Source organism: Hydractinia symbiolongicarpus, chromosome 10 (genome assembly GCF_029227915.1).
Source record: "Hydractinia symbiolongicarpus strain clone_291-10 chromosome 10, HSymV2.1, whole genome shotgun sequence".
NCBI lineage: Eukaryota > Metazoa > Cnidaria > Hydrozoa > Anthoathecata > Hydractiniidae > Hydractinia > Hydractinia symbiolongicarpus.
Window position 1 is genome coordinate 11,252,416 of NC_079884.1, and position 19,296 is coordinate 11,271,711.

Below are 19,296 nucleotides of genomic sequence, written 5' to 3' on the forward strand. Positions count from 1 at the left end.
GAAAAATTGTAGTAAGGGAAGTTATGTATCAAAATGGCTGCGGACACTTTGTGATATCCCGCTTAAAAAAAGACTTAATCCAACCGATAAATTTGCAGAATGATTTGCAGTTTCAATTATATATAATTTTGTTGATGGTAAAAGAATACGTTGTTTCAAAGGTTCAACCTTTGAATCTTAGTCTCGTAGGTTTTTCTCTAAGAAAGACCGTCAATTCGTCCATGGTTTTATTCATAAAATCTTTAAATGTGTATAATTCGCTAAAAATTTATGCTTCTGTATTGCGAATTTTTTATTTGCAAAAGTTTTGTCCCGCAATATTATCTGCACCTCAAGTAATTCCCAGTTTAATTCCGCGCAGGTCTTATTACAAGAAAGGCGCTTGTAGGGACAAATTGTTCAGCTTGTTTGCTTTAGTCTTGATAGCTAAAATAAATTTCACGGTCAATTTTTCATAGTTGTCCTGATTAGTGCTGCGAAAAGAGGCAAAAATGCACAATCTTGCCTGATGTTTCTTTAGGTTATTTTTCGCTTTAACTATGACGTTTCACCTTTTAATAACTCCCTTCAATGGAGCTGTTAGTCCTCTTTTGTGGTATATTGAATGTTGGAAGCGGAGAAAACTTAGTTATTGACTTTTTCAGAGAGGTAGAAGAAGATAGTTTAAAAAGTAAAAATACAAAGGACAAAGTGAATAACTATTTGTGCAACTCCAGGTTTTTTCTAACAAATGCCTACGCTCTGTGAGTGTTTCAAAATTTGTCCATAAAAGCGCTTGATTAGTGTTTAGACCTATGTAAATGAAATTCTGTTATTAAAACACGCTTGCATAGTTGTAATGAAGGAGGAAGGAACGAAGCATGTATGGAAAGTTGTTTACAGTGAACAGATGGAGAGTTTAAATATATTTTTCCTTATGAAAACTAATTTTCATTAATTCGATATGTCTGGACGAAGGATAATTCCCAATTTCTAAAGTATTTCTGAAAGCGAAAATATAAAGAAATTCGTATTTATTTTTCTAATCCAGTTAGAATTACGTTTTTATAACATAAAATTTAAAGTAATTTCCATTGGATGATTAAGCTATTGAGTTTACGCATGCGCCAAAAATAAAGAAGGAAAAAAAATTTATACATGAAAATATTTGCTATGAAAGAACGAAAACAAAAACACAAATTACATTTGTTGGGAACATTTTATATGTCTACTACGATCGCAAAAAATCAAAATATGGCTAGATTTTATGGCCCACACTTATAAGAAAAAATAATATACTGGTGTGAATATTCATTGTTACTGCTCCTTTTTTCTATCTGCTGTTCTCATTTGACTTTTAGGCGTGACAAAAAAATTTCAAACGAAAAATCCATAATAAATGAAATATTTTTTAGGGGCTCTTCGTATGGAGCCGGGCTGGCTCGATCGCCCGGGCTGGCTCGATTGGCCGGGCTGGCTCGGCTGGGCGGGATCTCGCTACTATCAAGAAGCACATACAAAAATAAAAATGTGTTCATATGACAACCGAGCCAGCCTATCTAGCCGAGATCTCGCTTTTTTTTACCGAGATCTCGGCTAGGCGGGATGAAAATTTTCCATATGAACGCTAGCCAGCTCGCCTCATATGAACAGCCCCTAATAATGGTTAACATTTTTTTTTTCTGATTTTGTGTAGTTTGATCCTCAGTATCCATTTTCGCGTTTTTCAAGGATTTTGCTCAAATCCACAAAATTATGTATCCAGAGGTATACATATTGGTACCAGTTTGCAGATGCGTTGTCTCCTAAAACGTCAAAACACTCGTCTCGTTGTACCCACGCGTTCTCTATGTACAAGCTCAGGCGAGTCACGTGTCATAGAGAAAATTATTACGAATAAGAGTTTTTTTTAAATTTTATCTTAAAGTGAAAAAGAACTCAATTTCATTTTCATACAAAAGAGAAAATCATAACACCACAATGTACTTGTGTGAATGTTTATTCAGAAAAGGATTTTCTTTCAAAACATTTCTGCAGAAAATATCAACCTGCGAATACGAGTAACATTAGAGAATTTACTTCTCCAGATATGAGAGAAGGTTCTCTCCAAATGTTTTCCACTAAACTTTCATCCAAGCAACGACATACCTTTTAAAGCACTGTACAGATAAAGCCGAACAACGCCATAACAATTTCTCAACAGATTTACGATGAGCTTTTACTAAACAATGGTCAAGCGTTTTTTTTATACAAAAAAGTCAACAATAATATAATAGCCAGATAGTAAACCGTGCGTTTTGTTACACCCCTTACCTAATATTAACACTGTCACCGCGAAAGGAAGTTTGTGGTGATATGAATTTTTCCGACGAGAAAATATACTCTAGTGAAAAACACATGTGAAGAGCAGTCGCACCCTTTGGACTATTCTTTTCATCTGTAAACTTGCATTAATCTTTAATGGATGTAAAACAGTCTTCCTTATATGCTTCTTTGGACAACGAGTTGGCTAAAGAACAGATTTTCTAACAAACGTAAATTTACGCCGTTAGCTCTGTGTATCTTCGAAAGAGAAAAAAGGAAATACTTGGATTTCTTACCTTATGTGCGGATTAGCCTGCATTCTCCCGTGCTCTTTCACTGAGACTAGTGTGTACAAATATGCCGCATTCTAATGATTTAGCGTCAAAGTGCTCTGTTTGTTTTTACAACGAACAGATATATACAGTCTTTTTTAAATATTCAAAACAAATTAAGCATTTATTTTGATAAAAACATTTCCTGGATTACTTCACCAGCCTAGACTTTATCGATTGAAATCTTTCTGAGACCTACTTTTCGTCAGCTTTTAAATACTTGTCATTTTAGGGCACCGACAAAGTTTGTTGGCCAATAGGGTTTTTAAATAATTTTTCATCACTTTCAAAAAGAAGAAAATACAATTACGGGGGTAAGGAGTCATGAATTTATCAGTTAAAGTAAATTTTGATATCAACTTTTGAAATTGTCACTTTCACGGCCTAAAACACTTTCTGCGAAAGAAAAATTTAAAACTTGGTAAATAAAAAAAAATAAAATTGTTATCCTGTAATTTAGCTGTAGGAAATTTTTTGGGGACAACGTTATCATCGTCAAGTAAGTTTTTCTTAAGGTGATTTATATTTTGCTTGAACTTATGGAACTGATGAAACTTGACAAAAATATTTCTCATTTTCCTATATTTTATATTTCTTTCATTCTTTTTATTAAAATAAAATGTGAAAAGAAATATAAGAAAGAAGATTTTTTTTTCAAAAAAGAGGAAAAATAAACTGAATTCATAATGAAACTTTTACAAAGATTTTCAAATGTCTTTATAAATAATTTAAAGCGAACCCTTTTAGCATGCCATTATGGAAGAGGTTTATCAGTGAAAAGTGTGCCATATTTTGAAATAATGTTTTAATATTCTTTATTGTTGGAGAGATTAGAGGAAAAATTCTTAAAACACCTTGCAGGGGGGAAAAACTAATCGGAAGAAAATTTTCATAAACAAAAGTTTCCGTGTTCCAGAACAAAAGAATTTAGTTTTCCCTATTACTGTGTTGGAAACATGAATAAATTATAAATATTAACCAATGAAGTTTAAGCAGACATAATTATATAAGTTTTGATTAACAGAGGTCTAGGAGTAGACGTTTTTAAGAAGATTTTTTTTAACAGTAAAGCTTGTTTTAGTGTCTGTCAAATTTTTTTATAAAATTTTCTTTCTAACTAAATTGTAATTCTCGTCGGTGGCATTTTCACTTTGTCAAGAAGAAAACTTTTTTCTTTTTCTGTTTGTTTGTCAAAATAATTCAATCAAGAAATTAGTTTTGAAAACATATTACATCTAATGGCACCGGTGATCCAAACAGCGATGTATTTGCAGAAGAATCAGCTTATTATCAACCAGGTAAAGAAAATTGTTAATAAGCTTTTGGGGTTTCGTTATTATTTTTATTGTTGTGGTACCACCATTTTTGTTGTTGTTGTTGTTCTTCGTATGTCGTTAAAATAGGTATCACGTGGAAATTTAGAGGTAAAACATTTTATAAAGCAGTGATAAAAAAAAAACATAAAAAAATAAATAAAAAAACAAAATTTCAAGCTTAAGAATTTTTCAGCAGGGACGTGCAAATTTTTACGTCTGATAAAAATTATTTATTCATGACTTCTTTATCATTAAAAGCGAAAAAAATTCCAGCACATTTTTTTTTCAATGAGACGCAAATATGAGTAAAGAAAATGATGAGTCACAGAAAAAGAATTCTTATCAAAAAAAAAAATAACTAAATTTAATAAAGTATGAAGAAAAATCTTTAAATAAATTAATAAATAAATCAATAAGAAAAAACAACTCTTACAACACTACATAGTATCGTACTGTGGCGTTACATCAACACTCGCCAGGAGATATTAAATTTAAAAAAAAACACTTCTATGTTAAATGATGGACAGCCCTTTCCATTAGAACATTTAAACAACAAAACATGTACTTAAAAATAAAATATAAGAAAGATATTTCATAAGATTATATTTCATTATTTAACACAAGTTGTTTAAATGACTTAAAAATGCTTCAAAATCAGTCGAAAGGCCACTTATCGACTCCTTTTGTTTCCCTGTAACTATGAGAAGAGAACATTTTCTTGCCTGTGTTGCAAAAATTAGAGGTTAAAAAAGGTGAAGCTAAGCTATTAGCTAATTTTTCAGTTATTCTTTGAGACCACAATGAAGCTCCGTAAATCCTAAACTAAAATACATTTTATGATCCATTTTCAACCCCCTCATACTAACACCCTCCAGATTAAAAAAACCCCGAAATTCCGCCACCCGTAAAGTCCCGTAAATATCCGTTCTTTGGTAATTATCCAAGTTTTTTAAAAAAAGAAAACGTATTGTTTGACGAGAGCCTTTAAATACATCATAAGGCAAAAGGATATTTGTTATAACAATATAAACTTGTGTTAATGCAGTGAGAATTAAAACCCTCCGCAACTATGGTTTAAAGATAATCCTCCTTCTTATCCCCGCATCTTCCATACCGCTAGGTTATCAAGGGTTATTAAAGTTATCAGTATAGTTGATAGACAAAAAGGGTTTTTTTCTATCAACTATGTTATCAGCTAAGTATGCAGAAAGTAAATGTGGATGTTACTTCTCCTTGTGACCATAGGAAGAGCTTGATACCAACAAACTTGATGAAGATGATACACGCACAAATCTTATCATAAATTATTTACCGCAAGAGATGACTGAGGAAGAACTCAGAACGTTATTTTCGTCTGTCGGCAGTTTGGAAAGTTGTAAGCTAATTCGTGATAAAGTAACAAAGGCAAGCCTCGGATATGCATTTGTGAACTATCAAGATCCACGTGACGCAAGAAAAGCGATACGTTCGTTGCAAGGAATGAAACTAACAACAAAAACCATCAAGGTGTGTGTGAACATGGAGGGTGTAAAGCCGTTTATTAAATTTCTTTTTAGGCTGTTTATCGTTCGGTACGTTTGACACTGTTCACTTACATGATCAAGTTAAACATTTCATTGTTCGACCGTTATTTATACAATGTAAATCAACATTTTCGCTCAATTGCCGACATCAGAATAATATTGACATAGGCGGTCGTTTGATTAAGCGGTCATTGTGCACACGGCTTTTGTTGGGAGCTTTAAGTGGTTAGGACCCTTTTCAAAGGACTCCCATTGATAGCTGTGACAGTAGATATTAAACAGTCTGGGTAAATTATAAAAAGAAAAATCATCAATAAATAACTTTTTCTTTTTATCCTGAAATTTCTGTCTTATATTTATTTATTTTTCTAGGTAAGTTACGCTCGACCAAGTTCTAACGAAATTAAAAACGCCAACTTGTACATCAGTGGTTTACCGCAAACGTGTGACGCAGTGCGATTACGTGAGTTATTTCAAAACTTTGGCGAGATTATCACAAGCAAAGTGCTAGTAGATGAAAATGGGGAAAGTCGAGGGGTGGGTTTTGTTAGATTTGATAAACGTAGGCAAGCTGAACAGTCCATCGAAGCTTTAAATAACAAAGTTCCAAATCTCCACAACGCAATCAAGCCTTTGACTGTCAAATTTGCCAATCCACCGAGTCAGAAGATACAATCCTACGTGGATATTTTATCGCAAGCTAAAGCCGGCATAGCTACAGCTGGTTATTTGCAAACACAGGGCTTGTACTCACCCTTATCAGGTGCTATTATTCCAGGTACAACACCTGGATCTGCTTCAACTGCGGTACCGACTTCATCATATAGCAACGGATTTCCAACTGCACATAATAGTGTTTTGAATGGCATGCCACAACAGAGCATGACCAGTTGGTGCGTCTTTGTCTATAATCTACCATCTGATGCGTCGGATTTGACCTTGTTTCAACTCTTCAGCAAACACGGTGCCATTCACTCTGTGCGTGTGATAACAGATCACGAAAAGAAATGCCGTGGATATGGTTTCGTCAACATGGTGCATTATGACGACGCCGTAGCGGCTATTTTTCGTCTCAATGGTTACTGCTTGGAGCGTGGCAAGCCTTTGCAAGTTTCATTAAAACGACCAAAGTCAATTGGGGCTATGGGGATTGGAAACTAAGTTGATATTTGATTTTGGGCCGTTTAGAAGATATATAAAAATATATTGATAGTGTAAATTTTCAGATATATTTGTAGCAAGAAATTGTAAATAAAATAAAATTTTTGCTTGAAAATTATTTAGCTCTGGTGCATGTTTCTGAACATTGGAACTTTTCATAGAAGCAAACTTTAAGTTGGAATTATTTCTATAATGTTTCGAACTTTATTCCTATAAACATTGTATGTAAAATATTGAAATTAGATTTTAGGATTATCGAAAAAATTTAGGGTCACTTATTTATTCATGTGTTTTTAATTAACATTTTAATTCCATATATTATTTCTTTATTTTTTCCTTCTTTACTCTCCTTGTTTTTAATAATTTGTTTTCCGTCAAATATTAAATATTCATAAGTATTTTGTATGGAGAAAATCTTTTCTAAAATTTGAAGCCCTCAATATGGTTTATGTTTACGTTTGTGTAGTGCACTGTGAAGAAAGAGGGGCAAAAAGTGGAGGAGGGCTGGGTTATTTGAGGAAGAGGGGTGTGGTGGCTGACATGCCTCCCCAATAACAGCACTCATTTTGCAAACCTTAAGCCAACTCCCTGTACGCCAGCCATAATAGCGGCTCAAGTTTACAATATTTTACAGCAAAACTCTCATAAAATCTACACCCGCCCATTTCACGCTCCAAAACCGAAAGTTAATATCATCTATGACCCTGATACTAAGGCCCGAATAATATTTGCTATCTATTTTTTGGGATGTTGTTTTTTATTTGTATCTTTGTATTTTATCTCATGTCGTCTCCAATATTAATACCCATTCCCGTCCCCAGATCTCTTGCGATTAAAACCTCAAATCTTAAAGAGCTCTGGGGTCAAGAGTTATAATACCCGTGTTCTGTTTAAAATAATAGCCGAATCGCTTTCACGAGTATATTATTAGTTAGGTAACTCAAGTACTTGTTAAAGTTGTTAAACGTATTATCTTGTATTGTATAATGTTTTACGTCTAAACGATTCAAGAAGATTATTTGAAGAAAAATATTTGAAGAAGAATATTTTTTTGTGGCTTTTTTTACTGTTACTATTTGGATTACTCCACAGTTGTTTACCAATTTGTCAACTGAAATCAGCGGAGATCTGAATTCACCAATAAAAAAACTCTTCTCTTTAACTCGAGTCTCAAGTCTCTTATTTTTCAGTGATATTTTTTGTAACGTTAAACTCATTTCGACATTACCAAGACAAGACTTGTTATCATTTGAAATCTTTTAGTAAAATGTTTGCACAAGATGCTATCTCTTTAATCGTCTTGTTAAACATAGATTGTAGCAATGGATACGAGAACTCTGAACGATTATTTCCAAGAGATTTGAGATAATACGAGACAAGGAATTTTATTTGCTATTAGATTTTTTGCGTTAGCTATTAGATTTTTTAACCCGGTACAATTCAACTTAAAGCCCTGCAGCGAACAATTTTTTTGCTGTTGCTTGTACACTGAAAGAATATTCGTTATTAAACTTTTTTTTCAAATCCTTAAAATATTGTATTTCAAAAAAAATATGTTATGTTACGTGTAGAAGAGCAACGACATCTGCTTCAGGAAATAAAAGAAGAAAAATCTGCACATAGACAGATTTCCATCTGTACATCTTAAGAGACAAACAAACAAACAAATATTCCATATGAATCCGATAAAGAGTTTATGTGATGAATAATTAAACCTGGTCACAAAGTGATTCATAATGATGTGTAAGTATTATTGGTGCCCAAAGCTTAAATCTACCTCGGTAGTATTAATTTTGGCGAGTCGTGGAAAGGAAATAAAAATGTTATCAAATATTTTCGAGAGTAACTTCATTCCGATAATTTATTTTTTGTTAGCATTTTAGTGTTCTATTTCTTTTTTGTGTGAATGAAATATTTCACTCCAAGATGGAATTTCCCAAATTATTGGCATTTGTCAATTTTTCCGAGGGTATTATTAATAACCCCAAGCTGTACCGCAAAATATCGCCCGAGGTCTAAGTGCCGACCGAGTTTGCGAGGTCGGTGCAATGACTGAGGTCGATATTTTCGGTACAGCACGTGGTAATCGGTTATTATTGTATTTTTTAACCGTCTAAGTTAGATAAAAATATAAAAAAAGAATTTTAGTTTAGTGTTCTTATAATAATATAATTCACTACTGTTGTTACACTACTTTTGTTAACACTCGACGTCAAAATTCGAAACAGTCCTGTCTAAAAACAAACATCCTATTTGGAATTCGAAAGTCTCTTATAGAATAAAACTTTGTAAACAAACATTACGATGTTAGACACGTACAGAATAATGTGTAAAGTTGAATGCGCAGCTAAAATATAATTACAACGAATATTAAAGTAATTTTTTTTAACTATCAAGCTAGCCAATAATAACATGGGCTTCAACGAGTTTTACATTGACTCGGCAACCACAAAGCTGAAGAAACGAACCTGAAAATGAGAGAAGATGTATTTTTTATGATTCCGTCGCCCTGTATTTATTATTTTTGATAAAACTGGATATTAGATTATCGTTTTTTTATGGACAATGTAGCTAGTTAACTAGCCATGTTGAAGAAGCATGCAGACGAAATGTTGCTGAATCTGGTTATTTTAAGTGTTAAACTTGACATTGTTTTGTTTCTATCCTATGAAAATGTTTTTATCGATAAATGTATTGTAAGAGTTAGAGATATAATCATTTCCAATGCTTCTTAAATATTTTTTTTCGTGCTTATTAACATTTAAAGCTACCATTTTTCTCGACGACGGGCAATACCGCAAAATATGGGCCCATCGTCAAGAGCGCTAAGCCAATCAGAATGCCTAAAAACCCGTATTGCCCGCATTGAAAAATCCAGACGGTTAACAATTTTTCAAATGAAATCTTGAATATTATTTAGTGAGTTCATAATTTCGCCAATTTGGACAAAATCCGTAAAGAAACGCGAAAATAAGTAACGTTAAATAATAAAAGGACCGAAGCTAAAATAGGTGAAAATACAGTTACTCATTTTTTTACTGTTAGAAAAAAATGAGAGTATTAATTCATATGCTATTCTTCTGCTTCCCCTGTTCCCGCCATTTGTTTCATCCCAACCCCAAGGACTTTTTTGGTTTTTTTTACATGGAGACAAAACCGGAAAACAACCGGAAAGCAACCTTGTTCCTAGGGCTCTTCTCCGCCTATAATATCTCGATGGGACAACCGCCCATTAGAATATCATGGGTGTGCAAACAAAATCTGCCAAAAAATAAATATTCTTTGATTACTTCAATTTCAATCCTGTCTATTACTTAACGGAGAACTAGGTGAGAATTAAGTCAGAGGAAGTGTCAAATGTAGACCTTCAAAAATATATGTAAATTTAATGGATTCGAAAATAGCCTGAAGAAGAACACCTCGATTTGAGATTTGAAGTTTTTGAACAGAATGGAAATGCTGGAAAAAAATTATGCTAAACCAAGCAAATAAATATTTATTGGGACCCAGCCCTCTCGGCTTTACACGACTTTGAAAAGTATTTGAAATTGAAGATGATATAAATGAATGGTATGAATGAAGATTTTTAACGATTATAAAAGATTTATTTTGACATATTTATGTATTGTCTTATCAAAATAACAATTTTTCGAAATACATTTTTTTTACTGCAGTGCCACTTCAATTGTGAAATGAAGAATTTGCAGAATTCCTCAATTTAATTCTTCTTTCTCATACCAATTTTTTCTACGTACACGCTTTTTTGTAGGAACCAGTAAAATCTGTTCTTATTATCAAAGCCTTCTTTGCCCTGATTTGTTCTTATCATTATTTTACACAATTTCAGAATTCAGCCTTGTTGTTCTTAATTTGCAATTTATGTGAAAAATAGGTGTTTTTGTTGCTAAAAGAGCTCATCGATTACGTTCATGAACAACGAGCCAGAAAAAAGAAACGATCACAACCAAGTGCTAACTTGGAAGAAAATTAACATCATGCATTGTTCCTATCTTATGAAAACGTTTAGGTTCAGGTTGTTTATAGTTTTGAAAACACTATTTTTAGGTTAATCAACTCTTACAAGGTATAACAATAAATATTCATTTCTGCTGTGGAAACTTTCTATTTTAAGAAACACTCAATTTGTTCTGATCACAAAAACACAATGAAAGAAAAGAAACACGTCAGAGGTGTAGCTGCAGGATTTCATTTAAAGGGGTAAGATTGTTAATTTGTGGACTTTTTTTCATATTAAACATTTAAGGTACGGTAACCCCCTGAGACACATACTCAGTATAATTTAAAATATCCCCTCTGTTCGCTATATTAACCCTAGCAAATATATATATTCTGAAATCCAAATAAATTATCTCTAGAATGATGATAAAATATTTTCATAAAAAAAATCCAAAAGGTAGAAAAAAAGTTATATACGAATATTCACCCTTCCAGTTCATTTTGTCGATCACTCCCCTCAGTAAAGTTTTTGTTCGTTGAAAAAAATATCATTGCGAAGCTCTTATTCAGCTCTAAAAAACATTGCTTTTTTTACTCAAAACAACACGTGGTTCCAAAAATATAGCATATTTTGTGTCACAATAGCTGTTTTATGACAGATTTATCTATTTTTAAGCATGATAGATCAATAACTCGATATTTCCTCACTTTCTGCGTTAAAAAAACAAAGTTTTATAGCCAAAGATATAATTGTCGCAACAAACTTGTTTTCGTACAATTTCGACAAGATGGAGGGGAGTGTTCGACAAAAATATATACCGTTACGACTGAAAATTTTATTTCGAGAAAAAGCAAATCAAAGACCTTTGCTTTTAGCTGCAAGAATCATGGTTACACCCACTTAAACGTTATGAATAATTAATAACTCATGAACTTTGGGTCTAGTTATTGTTAAACAGACAACAGGATAACATGACATAACAGGATAAAAAATAAAGAAATAAATTAAAAAGGTATAGATGATAAATAATAATATATTTGTATAGATTATTAAAGTGTAAATATTTCCTATGTTAATGTAGAGATACAATTTTTTATTCGTTCTGCATAACTCTCTTTAATTCATATACAGATTAAATATATTTGAGGGATTGTAAACTTTGAGCACACTATTGAAAACACTAAAAGATAAAGAAGACTTTTCTTCATTTTATCACTTTTAACAATAAATATTTTTAATTCTTTTTTAAAAAATATCAGGAAATTATGCCAAAGAATCAAAATTAAAAAAAATATTTTTTTTAAAAAAAAAAGTCCCTTCTGTGCTTCATTAGTCTCGATAGTAAAAACGGAGACAAAAAAGGAGCCCATTTTAGAGTTCTACCGGCTAAAGCCGTAGAACAATAAAATCGAAAATATAAAAAATAGCTAAATTGCGTAAGAAATAAATATGTTTAATTAAATTTCATTTGAATTGCCTCCATTGACAACACCCCTGGACGTCTTCATTGTATTCCAATGCGCTTACGCACATAAGTTTGCCTGGACTGTTTTTCACACCATTTTTTGATTTTTTTTTGTTTTCAACAAACAAACGCCTATAATATGCTCAAAAATTGTCGCTTGTCAAACTTTAATATCTAGAAGAAACCATTATAATATACGCATTCAACTGAGTAAGCTCGAAGTAAACAATATAATGCCGAAAATGATAAAGGAGAAATTTCTATTCGGTATAATAATTAAACTAGGTAAAACTGTGCGAAGTCAAACTGCGCATTCATGAATGGGAATGCGAGGCCAAAGTGGATTGTTTGTGACATTGTCGCTTTTGTTGGTCTGTAATGGGCGTGCCTTTTATATGGATGGTAAGACATATTGCTCTGTCTTGCTATTTTTTTGTCAAAACGAAGGAATAAGCTGCAATCTGGCTTTTAAATTACAAGAACATCCAAATTTTAGCTGAGTCTAACACTCGATCAGTACTTTTTCAGTACAAAATGTTCTCTTATATGTGTTTCGGAAAAGTCACAAAATTAGATATTTTGACAAGAAAACAAGCAAATATGATATGATCCGCCGTATTTACTAATTGACTGTTAAGCTGTTTAAAACATGGTTAAAGAGAGGAAAACGGGACTATCCATCTAATAAAACATTGGTTACACTACAAAAATATTACCTATACGCCGTCAATTGTTTTAAGAAAATTATGATAAAAAATATTCAGATAAGTCGCATTTTATACGTTAAGAAAATTGTGTCTAATGATTGAGCCTCAGGCTTGAAATATCTTCGTATAATGTTTCTTATAAAATAATCCTTGTATAAAAAAGTGTGCATTACAAAATTATTTTGGTAAAGATTGTCATTCTTACTGTTATTGTAGAAGATGATACTGATGAAAAGTTGGAAGAAACGAAGATAAACAAAAATAAAGACTTACCAACCGCGAAGAAAATATCTGGTTACTTTATACCTCCACAAACTGGCGAATACAAGTTTTACAGTAGCTGCGGAGCAGCGTGCAAAATCTACTTGAGTGGAAGAGATAGTCCAAATGGTAGAAGAATTATCTCGCAAAATGAGAAAACTAAACCTGGTGATTTTGAAAGGTACGCAGATAAGCTAGTTCTGATAACATAGTTTTGTAGATTTTTTTAAGCAATCGTCATTAACACACAGAAAATATACAAAAAGACTCTGAACATATTCGTGTGAATGGGTTTGGTTATTTCTTGAAATAGTTAAATACACGTGTTTTTTTAAGAAACTGCTTGATTAGATAACCACAATGCAACCGGATTTCGCCTGTTCAAATTCAATCAAACTTGGCACAGTACGTCACAAAAGGAACAAAATGGCGGCAATAAATTTTGCTTGCGTCGGCATATTTTCTGTGATGTCATCAAAAGCTTGAAATTTGTTCAAAGTGCCACTATCTGCTTAAAATTCAATTACTTTAGCTCTAGAGCGAATTTTTACATTTTGTTTGAAGTATCTGAAAGCTAAATAAAAGTTATTTAACATATCTTCCGGTTTTTACATGGATCATACGAAAAGTTGCGAAATATTGCCGAAAATCCGTTTTTTTCCGATTTTTGGGTAAGATCCGAAAAGTCGGAAAATTCGATTAATCCTGTGTCCAAGACATGGAAAATGATTCTTCTTGATGAAACAAAGTTGTAAGTTTCAAGTTCTAAGGATATTATATTTTCTCTATTATAAGGGTTTCTTAGAGATTTTTAGGGGTAGTTTCGAGTAATAGTCAATATCAAAGCCTCTGAAAGGCACGGGATCTAAAATTTGGCATGCAGGTGTCTGATAGACACAAACATTAAAACTCAGTAAGTATCATAGCAATGCAGCATAGCGTTAAGGAGTTCTTAAAAAAACCGTTTATAATATTTATCTTTGATTTCCTTTCCACGGGTAAAAAGTTCGTGTTATCCAAAGAATTAGCCTCAAGTGGATGAAAAACGGGTCGAGTTATCTGAGATTCGAGTTAACCGGAGATTTTTATAAGAAAGTATTGCCGCAAGTTTCAGGGACCCAAGAATTTTTTTTAAGATAATGAAAGTTTGACTGTATAACAAAAACGGAGTGTTAATGCATTGCAAAATAAAAAAAATTGGTGATCCAAAATTTACAATGTTTCGATATTCATTTGTTTTTGTTATTTCAGATATGCAGACCAGGCATCGCACTTGATATACCTCGAAAAGGGACGAAAATATTTCATGAAGGCAACGACGAAATCAACAGAAGAGAGTAGAGATCCACAACTCTCCATCGGAGTTGTTCTACCAGATGATGTCAAGTTATTTCCTATATCTAAAACATTCATGAAGGATGTGTCGATTGAGAAAACACCTCTTGTGTCAGCAGATACAGTTGAGAGGGCGGAAAATGTGCGAACTAAAGTCATGGACAAACCTAAACTCTTTGAAAGTAAGCTTCTCTCAAACGTTTTGCAGATTCTTTTGAAGTAACAAGTTTGATTAAGTCAAGCCAATGATATTAGCCACAAAGGGTTTTAATCTCCAATATTTGCCAAAAAAATTGTGCTGTTAATAATAGAGTGGGTAAAGTAAATAAAATCTAGGCGTTATCATTTTTTGTTTTGATATGATCTTAGGAAGTTTGAGTAAACGTGGAAAACGGTACAGAAGAAAGCACAACTCAAGAAGAAGGTTACAACGCAAGTTGGAACAGATTAACCATTTCATCAAAGTATTAGAACGGACAAAGGATGAAGAATCAGTATTCGATCTCAATTTAAAAGATTTCATGAAAACAATGCATCAAAGCATTAACAGATACGTGCCCAAATCTAGAAAGCATTCGAATCCAGTTAAAGAAGTATCTACAAAAAGCAAAGATGATATCGATAGTGGCAGTGGTCATGAAGACAATGAAAGAGAGAACGCCTCGATTAGACAAACAAAATTGAGATCAAAATTAAAGGAGAAGAATATATATCGTTTGAAAAAAGTAAAGACAACTAATGGTATTAATAGGTCGTTTGGAAAAGCTACTGATTTGAAAGAAATCACGACGAGTAAATCTGAGCCTCATGATACGCAGAAAGTGATAGAATTATTCGATGCTTTGCAAAACAACTTAGATGCAGAATCTAAAAAGAAAAGAAAGAATGTTAAACGTTATCATAAGAACTTTGAAGACCTCATTAACCAAATCAATGCCTTAAAGGAAGCTGTCATTAAGCACGAAAATAAACGTCATAAGCATGGGAAAATAAAACATCATTCATGGAAGAAAATAAGCAAACATCCTGTGGAAGAAATCGAGGTGCACGAAGAAGTTGACCACTATTCAAACAAAGAAAAGGAAGACGAACACAGTGATGACAGGAAAACTGAATCGCATCACCAGAGATATGATGAACACGAGGATGAAGATAAACACGATCATGAAAATGATGAACATTCACATGACGATCATGAGGTACACCATTATAAAAACAATGACTTTTCTACAGTCCATGATGACGCACACAAAGCTTCATCTGCAGATGAAAACGAAGATCATGAGCACGATTCAGCAGTAGTTGAAGTGGAACAAACGCAAGAAAAACAAGGCCACGAGCATCATCATACTGATAGTCATATAGAAGAGAAAGAAGGAGATGAAAAACAAGCTCATTATGCTGCACATGATAGGAGTGAAGAAAAGCATGAAGATTTAACGCACAGTCGAAGTGTTGCTGATGTAGAAAATCATGGAGAAAATCATGAAGAATTAAGTGAAAAAGAAAATGAAAAACCAGCTCCTATTGCCAGTGAAAATCATGATAATGAAGCTCCGTCTAGCAAACAAAACAACTTTCATGTAACACAAGAATTTGAAAACAAACCAAAAACAGAAGACCAATCAAACAGCGAGGTAGAAAATCATGCTGAAAACAAAAATATCGAAACAAATCACGCAGATGTTAAATCAGAAGGATCAGCTGTAAGTAACTATCATAGTAACACTGTTCAATCAAACGATCCGTTATTTGAAAAGCATGCAAAAAATCAGGAGAACGAGCAAGAGTTTTCCTTTCAATTTGAAAAGCCTGTAAAAACCTCGGAACCTAAAGTTAATGTGAGTTATGACAACAACATTATGGCACAACAACAACAACAGCTAACCCCAAAAGAAGGCATGCAAAGTACGGAAGAACAACAGCATGCTATCGATCTAGAAAACGCGTTGAATCGTGCTGGGATATTTTCTGCTGATGAATCTCTCTTTCGATTCAGACCTGTTAAAAGTTACGCAGACATTATTGGGAAGAATAACGGACTCAATGCAGCAACTGATCAACTTATGACGGCGTCGACTGGTCATGTTCAACACAATGAAATGGATGAACCAGTAGTTAGACATGCTGATACAAAAAATACGAAGCTGTTCAATGAAACTTTAAACAGTGAAGACGTCAGGGCGTTAGAAGACACTTTATTTAAAGCATTTCAGGAAAGAATTGTCAACAAAAATATAGATCGTGATGCTAATGGTGTACAACGGGTTAATGTAGAACGCAAGAAGCTAGATGATTCAAACACTGATGTAAAAAGTAGGGAGTCGCCAGCGATGGTTATAGACACCGCAAGCTTAAAAAGTGTACTTGAACAAGCATTAAGTAAAAGGCCTCTTAATGAAGTTGTTAATCATATGCCAACTAGTGCAATTGAAAGTAATTTGGAGGAGAAGCAATCCATATCAAACAGCATAACAAAAAGTAACGGGTTATCAGAAAAAGAACATGAAATATACAAACCACTAGATCTTTCAAACTCTGGCAAGAATATCTACATTCCAATGTCGAATATTTTAAATATGTTTGGAAAGCCATCAAACAGTTTAACTAACCGTGATTCAGAAAGGACATCAGCCATCAACTATATTGAAGAAAAGGCAAAACAGATAGACTCTCCATCTAAAAATTATCCTTCCTTCGATCAAGAGAGCATAAACAATTTTGAAGCCAAACTCAAGGGAAAAGCTGAAAATGAAAAAAGTCCCATACAAGTCACAGTTGATGAAAATTACAACAGGGTGATGGAAAATGCGCAAGGTAACCAACTCCATGGTAGGGATCGGCAAGATCTATCAATACCAATTGAATCAGCTCCCATACCTCAAGTTTCTGATAAGCAAATGTACGACAAGATAAAGTAAGTTATGTCAACTTATATATTTACACAAAGTTTGCCCGAACGAAGTTATTTTTCCAATTCAAAAACTTCTTTAATTTAAACAATTTTTTAGATCCCTACGGCGAAATTCTCTCTGTAATTCTAATCATTGAGATATTTACAATCGATCTATCTTTTCATTTTTGATTTTCAATTGTTTTAATTTTTCAAAGAAACAACTTTAGAATATCCTGGAAATGTGTTCCCTGGATGATATAAGAAGAATAATATTTCCATTTTTTACCTTTCATGCTTTAAAATTCGAATTAAAGAGACTTCTCATAATTCGAATTTCTCTCTTACTAAAACGAAAATTGATCCCTTTTGAAATAAAGGGAACAAGGAGGTAAAGAGGTTTGGTTATCGGTTAGTTTTCTAAATGGTTAAGGTTAGGGTCAGGTTAAGGTTACTGTTAGTCCCCTTTGGGAAAGGATGACCAACAAGTATCCAATGGCTAAATAAAAAGTTGATACAGAGTTTTTAGTTCTGTTTACATTTCTTTCAGCGATTTGATCAAAGAAATCAATGCTATCAAAATGGAAATCGTGGCTATGAAGAGAAATAAAGTGTTTCGTTCTAGTTACAAAAAAAGTCTAGTCACAAAACTAAATATGAAAGAGAAGTTGCTCTCAGTATTGCAAGCGAAAAAGAATGAAATTACACGACCAAAAACTAGAAGAAACTATGTAAATAAACCAAAGTGAAAGTTTTAAACAAAGAAAACGCAGTTGAATGAAAAGTGAAAAAGATAGCAGCTTCTGCAGGAAACAATAACAGCTCCAACAAGAAATTTTACAGTTTGGATGGAAAAAACAGTGAATATTCAACATTTATGACATTGTAATCCTAACGGAATAGTTCTACCCAAGACGTGGTGATGAACAACCTCTTCCCGTGAATGTACTTTGTCTTATGCGTACTAGACGAAGAGAGATTTTACGTGAATCATTTGTATATATATTAAGATTAAATTAAAAGGAAAAGTTTAACCTTATGTGGTGGATTCTACAGTTATCTAACTTAATCATAACTACCGATCCAATAGGGCTGAAACTTGGTGACGTTTACTTCCTATTGATTTGGCAACTTTTAGTTAAAAAAAGTTTGAAATTCCATTTAAGAAGTTGCCATGGCAACCATGTTACTAGTTTTTTTAAGCATTGTTTTTACTCCACTTCTGTATTGTTTCGAAAATTAATTTATAAAGGTAATAAAGTAGGAACTATTTAGAAAAAAAATTTCTTTGAAACCAATAAAACTAACAAAATTGCTGACATCAGCAAGTCTTTATTTTATCAATCAATTTCTTTTATGCTGTATCCAATAGCAATCATTCACAGGTTATTTAAGAAGGTTAAATTCACCCTCCTCTCAAGGTTATTAGATTTAAAAAAAGTCCAGGGTTAAATTATATTTTATTTATACAGGAGTATACAAGCCCTGCCAATTTGATAAATAAATTTCGCTAATATCCATTTTATGTAATGTGATGCTCTCTATTTCAAGTTTGTTTTTGTTCGTTAGCTGTAAAATAACTGTAATTTGTCTTAATAATACAAGCGCATTTGAAAGTCTTGTTTCATTTTCGTTTTTTCATCCTTGTCGTTCATATCAAATTGAGAGAATGATAGATTTTTTCGCAAGATTTAATGCCCGCGAAATATTTTCGAGCACTTAAATTGCGAAAATTAAGGAGTAAGTAATGAATCATTTTTTGTATAGTTAACAGAAAATTGTGTTTTCATATATACAAAATCAACAAACCATTGTGAAACTAGACTCAGGAAGAAAACAGATAGAATAAAATCAAAAAATTGTGATTACTAATTCCACACTGTTTTGCTCTAAGCAAAATTTTGAAATCATTTAAACTTTTTCTGCGGACAGGAGCGAAGACTAATAAAAAACAGAATAATCAGCAAATTAACCAATCAAATTTAAGAACTATTCTTATTCTTTTTCTATGAATCCGTTTTGTTCTTGGTTAAAAATCCGACTTCAAGTAATTTGTTGGTGA

At 32.8% G+C, this 19,296-nt stretch overlaps 3 protein-coding genes across 3 annotated transcripts in view; 2 read left to right on the forward strand and 1 right to left on the reverse strand.

Moving 5' to 3' along the window:
* LOC130662614 (dual specificity protein kinase TTK-like) overlaps positions 1–2,962 on the reverse strand; it is a 31,807-nt gene extending 28,845 nt beyond the window's left edge. The window contains exon 1 of the mRNA XM_057461509.1: positions 2,580–2,962. Within this exon, the coding sequence (XP_057317492.1) occupies positions 2,580–2,602 (23 nt within the window). The 5' untranslated portion in view covers positions 2,603–2,962. The remainder of the gene's footprint in view (positions 1–2,579) is intronic.
* Positions 2,963–3,613: 651 nt separating this feature from the next.
* Positions 3,614–6,895, forward strand: LOC130612043 (ELAV-like protein 3). The gene is made up of 3 exons (XM_057433330.1): positions 3,614–3,913; positions 5,177–5,437; positions 5,827–6,895. Exons 1-3 carry the CDS (start codon positions 3,854–3,856, stop codon positions 6,613–6,615), a joined length of 1,110 nt encoding a protein of 369 aa, XP_057289313.1. The 5' UTR covers positions 3,614–3,853; the 3' UTR covers positions 6,616–6,895.
* Positions 6,896–12,313: 5,418 nt separating this feature from the next.
* On the forward strand, positions 12,314–18,844 carry LOC130612040 (putative uncharacterized protein DDB_G0282133). Its single transcript, XM_057433328.1, has 5 exons — positions 12,314–12,440; positions 12,962–13,187; positions 14,258–14,523; positions 14,711–17,258; positions 17,785–18,844. Exons 1-5 carry the CDS (start codon positions 12,359–12,361, stop codon positions 17,981–17,983), a joined length of 3,321 nt encoding a protein of 1,106 aa, XP_057289311.1. The 5' UTR covers positions 12,314–12,358; the 3' UTR covers positions 17,984–18,844.
* Positions 18,845–19,296: the final 452 nt, after the last annotated feature.

Excerpts from the sequence above, each read along its gene's own strand:
- LOC130612040 (XM_057433328.1), top strand. The coding sequence starts at position 12,359 with ATGGGAATGCGAGGCCAAAGTGGATTGTTTGTGACATTGTCGCTTTTG. Across the intron at positions 12,441-12,961 it reads GCGTGCCTTTTATATGGATG|AAGATGATACTGATGAAAAG; the intron begins GTAAGACATATT and ends CTGTTATTGTAG. Across the intron at positions 17,259-17,784 it reads CAAATGTACGACAAGATAAA|CGATTTGATCAAAGAAATCA; the intron begins GTAAGTTATGTC and ends CATTTCTTTCAG.
- LOC130612043 (XM_057433330.1), top strand. The coding sequence starts at position 3,854 with ATGGCACCGGTGATCCAAACAGCGATGTATTTGCAGAAGAATCAGCTT. Across the intron at positions 3,914-5,176 it reads ATCAGCTTATTATCAACCAG|GAAGAGCTTGATACCAACAA; the intron begins GTAAAGAAAATT and ends TTGTGACCATAG. Across the intron at positions 5,438-5,826 it reads TAACAACAAAAACCATCAAG|GTAAGTTACGCTCGACCAAG; the intron begins GTGTGTGTGAAC and ends TTATTTTTCTAG.